Consider the following 13,168-nt stretch of genomic DNA (forward strand, 5'->3'; position numbering starts at 1 on the left):
GCCCCTTCTTGTTTTGTGTTTCAAAATGAACCCTGTGACTGCTCACAAGCGAAATCCCTTCCCTGTGTTTCGCTGAATGTTTGTGTTGTGTTTTCGAAGTGATTTGCAAGAAGGAACCTCAGTCTTTCGGCAATAGGACACAGCACTCTATTGACCGGGGGGGACCAAAAAGCAGCGGGAAAACAACAGAGGAGGATGAGGGCCGAAAGGACAGATGGATGGAAGTGGGTGAAAGAGAGGATTGTGAGAGTGGAACAGGCGGATGGGAAAAAGGTAACGGCAGCAAAGAAGCACACGGAGAGCCGAGAGAAGAGGGAGATGGAGTTAACAAAGAAGAGAGGAATGGTGGTGGGGGTGGTTGTGTTGGTGGTGCTGGTGGGGGTACAGAGTGAAGGAGGAAAGATAAGAGTGAAGAGGGCCTGCTTACTTTGGCAGTCTCCCAGGCCATCTGTGTTGCCATGCTCCACGTCCTGCTCAAAGGCTGATCTGCAGGGAACAGAGACATCATGGTCAGCAGTGGAAAACAGGCCAGGCCATGCAGGCTCGCCACACCTAACAAAGTAACAAAGCTATAGGAAAGCAACTACAAAAAACACCACCAATCGCAGCATATTCTATGCTAACACACAGTGTGAGCTGCAGAAAGCCCTTTGCTGGATCAGAATCAAAGAACACCTAGCAGGTGCCCCGGAGACCTAAAATCAGTGGCTATGAAGAATGCAAGCAGGTTAGTAAATCCATAGCTGGCACAAGACTTATTGCCAGTAGTGTTGATAAAAACAGATTTTCTTTTATGTGGCTGCAATGAAAACTATTATCTCATGCTCTAAAGCTTAAAAAAAGTGTTCAACAATTTGTATCCCTAATTGCTTCCTTGCTGGGAGTTAGATGGGACTGATTTCTTCATCTACAAGGTGAATGTGAAGCTAGCTAACCCAACTTAGTGCAATAACATATGTGGAAAAACATGGAGAAATAGCCTATAGCTAGAAAGACTAAATTTTAATTTAGTGAGCTTTATTATTAACGTGAAAGCATGCTATTTTGGAAACACCACTTCCGGTTAAGATAAGCTTGCTCCAGTTTCAAAATCATCGTATAGCTGCGACAGAAGTTTTAATCTTCTCACCGTACTCTTAGAAAGAAAGCAAAAGGGTGTATTTCCCAATTTACTGCTTTCACGAGAACTTCACTTCGTACAGTCTTGTCTTCTATTACAGAATGCAGTGTGTGACTCAACTCGCTTTAGAAGAGATGAGTGTGTAGTTACAATCACATGGGCCAAGACCAGAGCAGTGAGGGGTAACCATGCTTGAGGGCCATCATATGACACAGAGGGAGAGAGTTTAGAGATGTGATTTTCTGATGCAATCTGCACCAAGACCTGTTTTCTCCCCGAAAGACCACCGAGCAGGCAGTAAGAAGATCTGTGAAACAGAGCGGACCAACTGTCAAGCAGGATCACGATCACGCATGACAGCTCTTCACAGTCCTCCTTAGCCTACCCCCACTCCCCACCCATCCTCTGCTGCTGCTCCACCTCCTCCTGCTTGTCCACCCGCCTCCCGCCTTCTTCACCCTCCACTGGTCGCAATTACAGAATAAAGAATTATTTTCTAAAACAGCATCATCCAACCTTTGTGGCCTGATCCGAGTCGAAAATGTGTGAAAAAAGCAGCAGATTTAGGAAGAACAGACAGTTGGAGCCCTGTTGTTTGATACTCAGATCATATGTTTTGAAATATAGTCACAAACTAATTTACTATTCTTTTTTTTTTGCCCCGGTTTAACAGAAGCTTAATTTGAAAGGAGAGGGTTAACTTTACAGTTTTGATTGCTAATTTCCCCTTCAGTTTCAAGCACAACAACAACAACAACCACTACACAATAGCAGTATCCTCTCTTCATATCTGGGGGTACAGTTAATCAGCTTATCAGATTTGCTTATCGTCCACAGTCATAATCACAAAGCAGATGCAGAGTTGCACATTTGAACCTGTCTAAGCACAAATACAGTCCAGGCACTCTAGGAATCTGCTGGATTTTCCTCAACAACATCATTACCTCGTCCCACCCTATCACAAAATATTATTTGGCCTGCAAAACACAGGTGCGTCATGGTTTCCAATTCAGGCTTATAATAGCACCAAGGAGGGCGAATTAGTAATGAGCAGACATGCTATACAGATGCAGTGTCTGGGCTTTTCTTGGCACATATAAAAGTGAATGAACCAAAGTGCAAACCTTTAGTTAACGGGTTCACGTCCTATGGCGGCTGCATTATAGCAACAGAAGTGCAGTCTGTTCAAGTGTGACATTACAGATGGTTCAGCTTGGGGTTAAGATCCCACCGAAACTACATAATGCATATTTAAATCAGATTCAAGCAACATTGTACATAACTGGAGGCAGCCAAGCCCTCCGTTTTATATTACCTTGCATCAGACGTGATTATTATGTGAGATATGTGGTTGCACAGAGAACTGCTTGCCGAAAATGCAGGTCAGGCATAATAGCATTAATTATTCATATCAGAAGTGAATGGGCGGCCAGGGATTTCATATACTGGGTGTACAGTGTAAAGAGAGTAAGCATAATGTTCCCTCAAAGTCACCCATTCATTTTGATTCATGTCTTTGATTTACAAAGGATCGGGGGGCTCACAAGAGCACATTCACTCAGTTTAATCCAGAGAAAACTCACTGCAGTGTTTTAGACAATGGTGGAAAAACACTGCTGATGCTCATAACAACATAACTGGGCTTTTTGTTTACAAAATTAGTACCATCCAGGATCATATGCAATTAAATGTATGAACACTGGGCAACTAGGGGCCATATTGCAGGAAACCAGAGTGCAAGCTGTTTATAGGCAGCGGGTATAAGAGGCATAACTTCACATGGGAAAGCTGGCACACTAGCGTTAGGGCCAGATGGAAGAAGAAAGGAGGGGAGGGTTACAAGAGAGAAAGAATATGTCAGAGGAAAGATAGAAAAAGAAAGATGGGTAAAAATAGAAACACAGACATGGATGGATATACACAAGTAACGCGTAGCTGATTAGGTAGACAGTCAAGGAAGCAGGGTTTTGCTTTTTAATTTTAATGAGGAGAACGGAAAGTGAGAAAAGCAGAATGAAATTGTCTTCTCTGCAGGGATCCATTTGTGTAAGCAAACAACAAAATGTCACCGACTCTCCCCTCCCTTATTTTATCCATCCTTCTGTCCAGCCTGGCAAATGTTTTGAATGGCTCACCACAGACCTGCAGTTCCTATCAGATCTAATCCCGTCCCTCTCTCACTTAAAAATATTGTACAGTAAAGGAGCGAGGTCATCTGCCCTCTTAATGCCTGTGTGTCAGCTCCTGCTCCTCCTGCTGTGGAAACTCAATCAGAACAGTCCACCGCTTTGGCTTTGCAAAGTAATAATAGGATGAGCAGTGTGCTTGCGTGTGTGAGTGTGTGTGTTTTTTTCCACTAAGTTTTGTGTGTGCATGCGGGAACGTGTGCCTTTGGTGTATTGGCATGCCAGACCAATCATTTTGCAGCAGGGGGATCAAATTCATTCATCGTCAAATAGCCAGTGGAGCACCGCGCCTTTTGTTATGACTTCATCTGCAAAATGTTTTTTCCCACCACAAAACTCCATATGCTGTTTGTTCAGAAAGCATAAACTGGTTCTGTGTCATGACTACAGCCACAAATTATAGTTACTGCGACCATCCAGCTTTCCCGAGCGCTGCGTACCAAACCCCGAGCCCGCTGCAAACAACACTTTCCTTCCATTCATCCTTCCAATAGCCCCTTCAGCTGAAGGAAATTGCAGTTACAAACCATAAAATTAGAAAGATCACAGATATGACAAGCAGAGAGAGGACTGGCACCAGGTATGACAAAAAGGCGAAATGATGTTTTACTAGTTCGATTCAGCCAATTCCAAAGCAGTCCACAGAAACAGTTTAAATGAAAAAATACACTGTTAGAGATAAATGTATTATGAGATGATGTGGTGGGCATAGTACATGCATCTAAATACTACAATACCCATGAGCCTCAACTGCAGTTAGAGGAAAAGGAAGAGCAGCAGAATAAAAGAGTTTAAAAAGCTAACAAATAAGTGCTAAATTTCCACAGAGCATATTAACCAGCTCACTAACGTATATAACAGTATCTAAGTTATTGAATGAAATTTAATACATTTTCAGGGAGCCAAATACCCAAAGCATGCAGCTCCTTTGACTTCGATTGTCTTTATTACTTACTTGGTGTTGCCAACCACCTGTCTGCAGGCTCCTTCTGGGACCCAACCACAATATGGGTCTCTGGAGGCTATACAGGACCTGGAGAAGAATTGCACACACCATTAGGCCCATTCTGCACATACTGTTTTCTTCTTTCAGGAGGAATCAACATTGCTCAACCACTTGAGTAGGAATGATGATTTAATAGAGAAGTAGCAAACTTACTTCTTGCACCGCCCGTGCCTTTCACACCGAGAGAGCGGCACTTTAACCACACAGGAGGTGAAGGCGACCCACAGAGCGTGACTCTTGCTGTCTATCTGTATACCTATGATGCGCTTATCTTCTATTCCATCTATGCTGCACCTAGAGGAGGAAAAGAAGACAAAAACTGATTACTGTGTATTTTCTTTTTCAGCTGATTTATTGTGCTTTTCAGTAGATGCTGTTAAAATGGTGAATGCTCAATAAACTACAGGCAAAATTTCAAATAAATTTCACAGTTTCTTCGGGTCTTGGATCCACATGGTGCCAAAGAGAGTGGATATCTATAATCAGGTCTTATCAAGCACAGTTCTGACTGAGATCGCAAGAAATCACCTGCTCTTTAACTCTCCTGTTTTCAAAGGGTAGGCAACCAGAAAAAGTTGGTTTAAGGAGCAGACTCGGAGCAGCTAAAACTCTTTGTCTCATTTCATGGAATGAACTAAAGGGCCAGCATAAGATAAATGAGGAACATTAGCAAAGCTGATCTAGAGTATATCGCCCTTAACTATATGGTAGTTTAAAGACAGAGTCTAGAGAAAAGTTGGGCATCGTAAAATGAGATTTAGCTCATTTAATGAAAGAAAGGGGAAGATTAGGATGTGGCAGAGAGACAAACTGTGAGGTCAGGGAGGACAGAGATAATGCTGGACTTGGGAACATGAGGTCACAAACAGAGCGGGAGATAAAGAGAGATAAAGAAAAGGGTGATACAGATACAACAGATAAACAGACAGATGGGCACTGTGAGCAGTCAGCAATAACACTGCACTTAACTGGAGAATCCTCTAACACTAACTCAAAGCCCCCCCAGCTCCAACATTCCTCTATCTCAGCTAGTCTTCTTTGTCTCAACAGCCCCATAGGAGTGCACTGTAATCCCTCTGGGGCGTGTCAAGCATCACTCTATCCCTTCTCTCTCTCTCCCTCTGTTCCTCTGTCTATTCTGCCATCCAACTCCTGGGATTTAATCTTTCCTTCGCAGAGCTTTGGTCCTGTATTAACGCTCTAAATTGGGGCTTACAGTCCATCTACACCGGGTAATGCACAGCAATCAGGCCTACACTGATCCGGCCGGCCAGGCAGGGAAGCAGGCAGGCAAAGTCACACACCGTATGCGGCTAAAGCCAGATGGCCATCAGCCCACGAATGCTCGGTCCCAGCCAGAGAGACACAGAACAGGAGAGAAGGGAAACAAAGAGAGGCGATACTGGGAGAAGGCAAAAGGAGACACAGCAAGTAGAAGTGAAGAAGTAGAAGCGAGGGCCTGCCCTGCATCCCGGACATATGGCCCATCACATGGTCGCAGCATGTTGGATAATCAACAGTAGGAGCCTTGAAAGCCCTCCCATCAAGTCTTCCGTCTCCTTCCCGTATTCTTCTCTGCTGCCTAACACAAGCCTCTAGTCTTCCCATCTCTTCCCTCTGGTCTTTACCACTCTTCTCTCTCCCTCCTGTGTTTGTGCTTCCATTCGCTCCCTCTCATCCATTACCTCTCAACCAAATATTTGTTTTGGCAGAGTGAAACTGTGGCTGATTTTTCCTTATTCACTTATACTTCAGATGTACAACAATACCCAGCTCGACCCTCTGTACCAAGTTCATGAACACGCACACTCACACACACACAAACACACTTACATCCATACATGCACCAACAGATGTGTAATGTATTAGCGAGAGATCCCAGGCTGGCTCTGAGACACACACAGACCTCAGTGTGAGTTTCTATGCGTGTGCTTCCTTTAATCAGCCAAGGTTTTGGCTCTGCTGTGGTTGCGAACCACAGTGCTACGTTATCCAGAGCCTTAGGGTCTATGTCTTTAATTTAGTAGCTGTGGCTGGGCAGAGTGTAACCTGATAAAACTCTTTTAAATGATAGAGTAGCCATCTGGTTGGCTGGCTTCGCAACATAGCTTGGGTCAGGGGAACGGACTGGTAGTGATGGAGCTGGTGGGTTGGTGGGTTGGCTGAGCCGATAGATGGTGGAAACAAGCAAAATTAAACACATTCGCTCTCTACAGAGCACACACGCATGCAATAACTGTACTTTTTGTGTTTATAGCAACTGTATCCATGTGTTTCTCTATTTCTGTCCATTGCATATACACGTATGCTCGGTTTTACATACTTGTCAGGGTTGTAGACACTGAGCTCCTCAAGAAACAGGCTCTCGTTGAGGAAGCCGTTGTTCATCTTGGCCAAGAATTTGAGGATGATGCCTTTCTCAGACCCCAGAAATACTACTGTGTGGTTTTTATATGGCCCTGCCTCATTGTCCACCACAATGCGCGTCAGACGATACCTGAAAAAGGAGCAGCAGGTAAAAAAAAAAAAAATCAGTCAGTTAATTAGCCTGTTAGCCTGCAAGCAGAGGAAAATGTTTGCTCACTAGAAAAGCAACACCAACAGCAGGGACCTAATGCAACTGTTTTCAACTTTTTCTTCCACATCTGGGCCACTGGAAAAAGTTAGCCAAAGAACAAAATGAAAAAAATAGGGGGATGTCATTTTCCAGATAATAATTACCTAATCAGCCAATCAATTAACACACCTTCCATCACGCACGTCAGATGTCTAAAATAGACTAAAGAACAGCAGGGGGCGTGCATTAATCTCACTAACTGATTGTCATTTGATTAGAAACTCACAATCTGATTGCCATAGGGCCTGTCAGGTGGTTCCTCAAGTAAAAGCAAAGAAGTTGCTCAAGCAACAGATAACAAGCTCTACTTTCAATTTCTAATTGACAGCTGCTGATCGCACAGTTTGGCTTAGCACCAGTTGGATGTGCATAAAACTCAGAAGCATACCAAACACTTTAAGGTTGGAAAATTAGACACCTGCCAGTCAGTGAGTTCTGGACCGGCACCCTGTTATCCTTGTGGGTGAACGGGTTTTTAGAAATACCTCCTGAGGCTGTTTACTCTTACCGACTGATGCAAATATCTATCTAAGATACTGTTTAAGTCATCACAAAGGCATGCTGCCTATGTGAACACCAATAATCACCAATTATTTTTAATTGAAGTATATGTGATTTAAAGATGAGAGTGTATTCAGAAATCTTGGAAGTTTGTTTTGCCCTCGATTAATGTTTACCAGATATTGTCTAGGTGAAAAAGTTTGTCATCAGATCATATTTATTTGGGGGTGATGAGACTAAACTTAACCCTACTGGAGTACAGTTTTACACCATGAGCCCATTAAAAAATAATAATAATAATGATAAACACAGCCACATCCTCTTATCCCATTCACTGTTTTTGTTTTCTTTATATATCCTTTGAAATGCTCTGTGCCTCCAGCTTTATCTAGTCAACATTACCACCGGTCTGAAGATTTAATTTGATTTTGATCTATTCACTCATAACAGATGCTCCAATAACCATTTCAATGAGGCTGATCCCAGTTAAATAATACAATCTCAAAGAATAAGACGTTCACTGTCTTTCCTATTCAAGATAATAAAAATCACAAGAAGGGGATTCTTCACTGTCTCACCCGTCTTGGTGATTCATTGTGCCCAGACAGCTGAGGTCTGTGCCACTGCACAGCAAGTCTCAAGCGGTCTCAAGATGGAAAAGATTTTTCAAATTTGAACTTCTTTCTGTGTATTGAGGTGTCCCCTCTGGGGTGTAACAAGGATCAAATCCTATTACCGATTTCATTTCCAATTGACTTCAGCTGAAGAACAGTATTCCACATTGAAACCCTGACAGATATCATAAGAAGCCTCACTCCTCTTCCACCGCATATGCTTTCATGCTGCTTTTTGGGACTACATAATACTTTCAAGAACCGACTCTGACTTCCCCGCAAACTCACCGTGCTCGCTGTGATGACATTTCAAATCAAATCAAATAGTCTGATTGCTGATTATGTAAAGATAAAGAAAAAAAAAACCGTGTCACTCATAATGTATTCTTGTGATATAGCACACTAATGAACACAGAGTTGTAGGGATAACCTTGATGAAAGCTGTTCATATTCTGACTAAGCCACTGCAGTATGTAGGTCAGAGCTCGGCAAAGGAGCAGCAAGATGTGATATGATGCAAATAACTTGTAAAACGTATGAAGAATTCTTTATGTAGCTATCTTTAAAGTGATATTACCACCACTGAGGGCTGTCAAGGATCAGGCAAGCTGTCCCAACTTTAAATCTCGAGCAGCTGTAATCCATATCCAAGCCCAAATGAAAAACTAGATTTTTTACTTTTTACCAAATGCTCTGTCAGCTACTTTTGCCCTGCCGATGGGATGGCGGTGTGCTGTCGCGTTCCCCCCAGAGGCTGAAATGTCTGTGTGTAGTGCGAGTAAAAGCCAGACAGACCTTTATGATCAAACGGCATCAGCCACAGTGCACTGGCTTTTGAGAAATGGGCTCAACTACAGAAACTCACAGGAAAAGTCACCACTGAACAAAAAAAAAAAAAAAATTTTTTTTTTTTTTTTTTTTCCCAGTGAAATCTCCCGAGAGGATTTTAAACAAGTGACAAAGAGCTGAACTCATTGTTCTCATGTAAATGACACATTTCAGCATGAAGATAAGCATCACTAAGGATTCAAACTGTTTGCTTTGTCTTCATGACATCACCACGCTGTCACTCAGAGAGAAAGCTAGTGTAGCTAGGTGTTTCCTCTACTACAATGAAAATAGGTCAGTGGCTGGAGTACCTTCAGGCTTTCTTTTAATGAGCCTGATTCTCACAGCAGCACTTCATGTAATTATTGTCCTGGGCTGAAGAGGCTCGTAGCCTTGATGATGATGATGGCCTCTGGAGTGTGCGATACTTACCGAACCATGGTCTTGAGAAACCAGGGCCTGTTAGCAATGGAGGGTACGGCCTCGTCCATCAGAGGATGCATCTTGATGAAGTTGAGTGTGTCATCAGGGAACTCATTGGATACCTTATACCTCTCCATCGGTGGAGTACCAGCACAGTTGCCAGGCCTACAAATGGAGTGGAGGAACAGGAAGGTAATGAAGAGGAGGGATAATGGCAGAGGGAAAAAAATAGTGAATAGAATATGGAAAAAAGCACAAATGAAAAACCACCACTTTGACCGCGGCAGGAATGAGACATTTTTTATGGTAAGAGCTTCAATGGAGGAAAGAAAGTTCAACTTTCTTAAAATCAATGAAAGTGCTGCTTTAAATGACTAAACTCTCATTCCAAGAGGCTTTTGGTCACATAGGAGGGCGCAAGATGTCTCCTTTTCCGTGGCTTCAGGCTAAAGCACTGAGGCATTGTATCTATCTGATCCTTTTACGGGGAGTTGGTGAGCTTCTTGTAAAAGAGAAGCTTCTTTTGATAGCATATCCCCTTTGCAGCCATCTCACCTCTGAGAGCCTTTAAAACCCTTTACTGCTTGGTCTTTGATACCCTGCCATAGCATATAATCCACAACAGATCCCAGAAATATTAGCCATCTGGCCACTAAATGTGTGACATGAAAAGACCAAACCCTATAGTCTGTTATAAAAATATACAAACCTTACTATGTGTATTTGCACATGTTATTTTTAATTTATTTAATTAGAATTTTATTGACAGAATGATGCAGTGAAAGTTTTGCTGATTTGTATGAAATAGAAATTCATTCGTGATAATGAAATCTCCATGTTTACATACAAGACCTTCACTGTATGACATTCTGGTGCCAAACTAAAACTTGATTAGATAAGTGATCTCCGTTATATAGTGGCTGTGTGCATCTAAAGCCATTAGAGACGCATGTGAATTTACAACAAATTACCTTGTGGGCTGAACATGATTAGCAGAATTTTCTGTGTTATATGGCGGCTGTGTGCATCTGAAGTCGTTTATAGCAAATTATCTCGGGTGCGCAAGATAATAACTTGCGCACACCAGATATAAACATCAACTTACAGGACTTTAGGGAACCCCATAGAAAAACATGTCAGCTGATTCTAATGCTAAGCTAATCTCAAATTTATTACTGCTTCACTGTAAAAGAAGAGAATAATAGTTTGTGCTAGAATTATAACATTTCTGTTACTGCATTTACGTCGGGGCGCATATGGGCAGCAGAATGAAAGCAGACATCTCTTAAATACAAAAATCTGTAAATGATTCAGTATGAGTGTCTAACACATGGAGTAACAGTCTGCTGCGGAGCCAGACCTAGGTGGCTTTGTTACAACTCTCCGTCTGTTTGCTCAGTGATAAAAGGTCTGAAAGAACCAAGGGATGGAAATGAAATCAATCACATCAGTTACTACAAAAACAATGGTGGCTGTACCTGCTCTTTGAAGCGTCTGACCTTGTTGAACATAAACAAGTAATTACATGCTAATTGAGGTAAGTGCGTGAACTCACACAGATACGCACATTCACACAATGCATGGAGATTAATGCACAAAATACAGTACGGACTCTCTGATGGTGAGGAACTGTGTCCTCAGCCATATGGGACACACACACACACACATTTATCATGGCCCAGATCTTTGTCGCAAATCTCTCTCTCTTTTCTGGAGGAAAGGAGAGCATCTCTTAGCGCACTAATTAGTTTGCAATAGATGGGAGATTGATCAGGTTGGTACATTTGTGGAATTAGCCAGCCATCTGTAAAATGATGTCATGCTTCGTTTATTGATACTAAATTAGCTGCGTGTGAGGTGTCGGTGGCAGGGGTAAGGTGAGGTAATGGGATATGAGTGCAACTTTGAAGAAAGGTGGTCTCTACATGAGTAGGTGCGTGCTGCATGTGACACAATTTGACACATGATGAGCATTTTCTGACGAATTTAGCGATGCACTAAAATATGAGGCAACATGAGTTAAGAATATGTGATAATTATCACGTTGTGGTATAACAAGTCTTATGAATTGACTGCATAGTTACATATCTTGTCTGTGCGTGCACGTGTGAGACAGCCAGGAATGAGGAGAAACACAGGAAGAGAAACACTCAGTGACTGGTGTGTGTGCGTGTGTGTGAGACGGCCTTAAATCCTGTGCGTGCCTGCGTGTATGCAAGTGTGCTCGCTGGTTAATTAACTGCTGCTGTACCTTGGCTTGGGAACCTTCTCTTCAGGAAAAGGTGTCCAGGTGGAGTCTGGTGATTTCTGTTCTTTGAAACGCCCTGTGAACGTGTTGGCCACCTCCGCCATGTCATAGGCACACACTGCCGAACCTGGAATACTGCGACGGCACACACAAGCACACACAACTAAATAAACAATCCTCTTGACTGAGCATATCAAAGAAACACCTTGCTATCACCAGGAGACAGAAAAATGGATTTACAATCCCTTTTCAGAAGGGTTAAATCCCTTGAGGATGGCTTATTTTAGCTGTTGCCTGTTTACACTGGGTGATACAGTCAAGTTTTGAGTGTTGTGAAGGTTCTGCCAGATTAAAAAAAAAAAAAAGAGGCACGTTGTTTATCCTCACTTCCCTTAGGTATACAAGAAGACACTTTACACTTTTCTCTATTTTTTAACATAATTTGATTAATGTTTTCATTTATAAAAGCATTTATTTGTTTTGTTCTCTTCTGATCATGCATTCACTTCTGTGTTATTGAATGTAGTGATTTATGAGTTCACACATTCCCTTACAGTAACCTCTAACACTGACTTTCCCCGAAAGCCTCCAGGCATCAAAGTTCATCACCAGTCCACGCTTGGGGCCAAATATGGGCAACAGATTATCTTATTATCACTTTTCATTCTAAGGGGAAAAATACCCATCTTATGATTGCAGTGGAGCCACTGATTTCTTTGTGTCTGTGTGAAATCAATGCATAGCAGATTACTGAGTCACTTTTCTATTTTTTATGCTTTTTTTCTGTCCAGAAATAAAAACTAAGGGCTGTTTACAGAAAGAAACCTCTCTTTCTCTCTCAGCTTGCTGGATTTCCATGCTGTTACATCATGGGTTAAACTCATCATGTAGACATTTGGAAGACAGCAGACACAAGGGTAGCATTATTGAGAGCAAGGTCAGAAAGCTGTTAATTCTTGTCTTAGCTACTAAATTACAGTAATTACCCTCCGCATTGAATATGTACAAAAAGTTAGACAGTCATATGTCTGTTTATATCGGGCTGCTAACGAGACAGAATTAGCTGGCCGGTTAGCAAAAGTCTGGGCCGTGAAGCAACTCAGCAAGACAATCGAATGACACAAAACCCTGAGTGCTGCCTACTGTCTGAATGTGCTCCCTTCACCCCCTATGAAATGGAAAATTAATGCTAGGATCAAAACTCCCGCTTATAGAAATTTTCAGAGGCACTGCTTCATTGGGTTTTAATGTCCATTAACCATGCTCAATTGCGTTGTCACAAGCAATTGTCTTATCTGCTAAAAAGCAGCCATAAAATGGAAAATTACAATATGTGTGAGCTATCAGCCAAGCTGTATGGCTTTGTGGTAATTTTCAATTTAGATAAAAACTCCCACTGACTGCGAACATGAAAGCCGTGCAGAATATGAATTATAAAAGGGAAAATAAGATTAAGCACCTGCATGTCAAAAGGGCAACAACGCTGTTTTGACAGAAGATGTGAATGTTGACCCAGTGGGTTTAGAAATTACACGCCGCCAAGAGGCACGGCAGGGACACACGCTACCAACGTTAACAAAGGTCAGACTGTCAAAGTGTTGATGAAATTCAAAATGTCTTTCAAA

At 42.2% G+C, this 13,168-nt stretch overlaps 1 protein-coding gene across 3 annotated transcripts in view; it reads right to left on the reverse strand.

Moving 5' to 3' along the window:
• sema6a (sema domain, transmembrane domain (TM), and cytoplasmic domain, (semaphorin) 6A) overlaps positions 1-13,168 on the reverse strand; it is a 105,011-nt gene that overhangs the window by 20,158 nt on the left and 71,685 nt on the right. For all 3 annotated transcript variants that reach the window (XM_031727303.2, XM_031727305.2, XM_039620661.1), the window contains exons 11-16: positions 11,547-11,678; positions 9,305-9,460; positions 6,636-6,809; positions 4,466-4,606; positions 4,262-4,339; positions 428-486 (exon numbers count right to left, since the gene is read on the reverse strand). In XM_031727303.2, coding sequence (XP_031583163.1) covers positions 428-486; positions 4,262-4,339; positions 4,466-4,606; positions 6,636-6,809; positions 9,305-9,460; positions 11,547-11,678 — 740 coding nt within the window. The remainder of the gene's footprint in view (positions 1-427; positions 487-4,261; positions 4,340-4,465; positions 4,607-6,635; positions 6,810-9,304; positions 9,461-11,546; positions 11,679-13,168) is intronic.

Source organism: Oreochromis aureus, linkage group 12, assembly GCF_013358895.1.
Source record: "Oreochromis aureus strain Israel breed Guangdong linkage group 12, ZZ_aureus, whole genome shotgun sequence".
Lineage (NCBI taxonomy): Eukaryota > Metazoa > Chordata > Actinopteri > Cichliformes > Cichlidae > Oreochromis > Oreochromis aureus.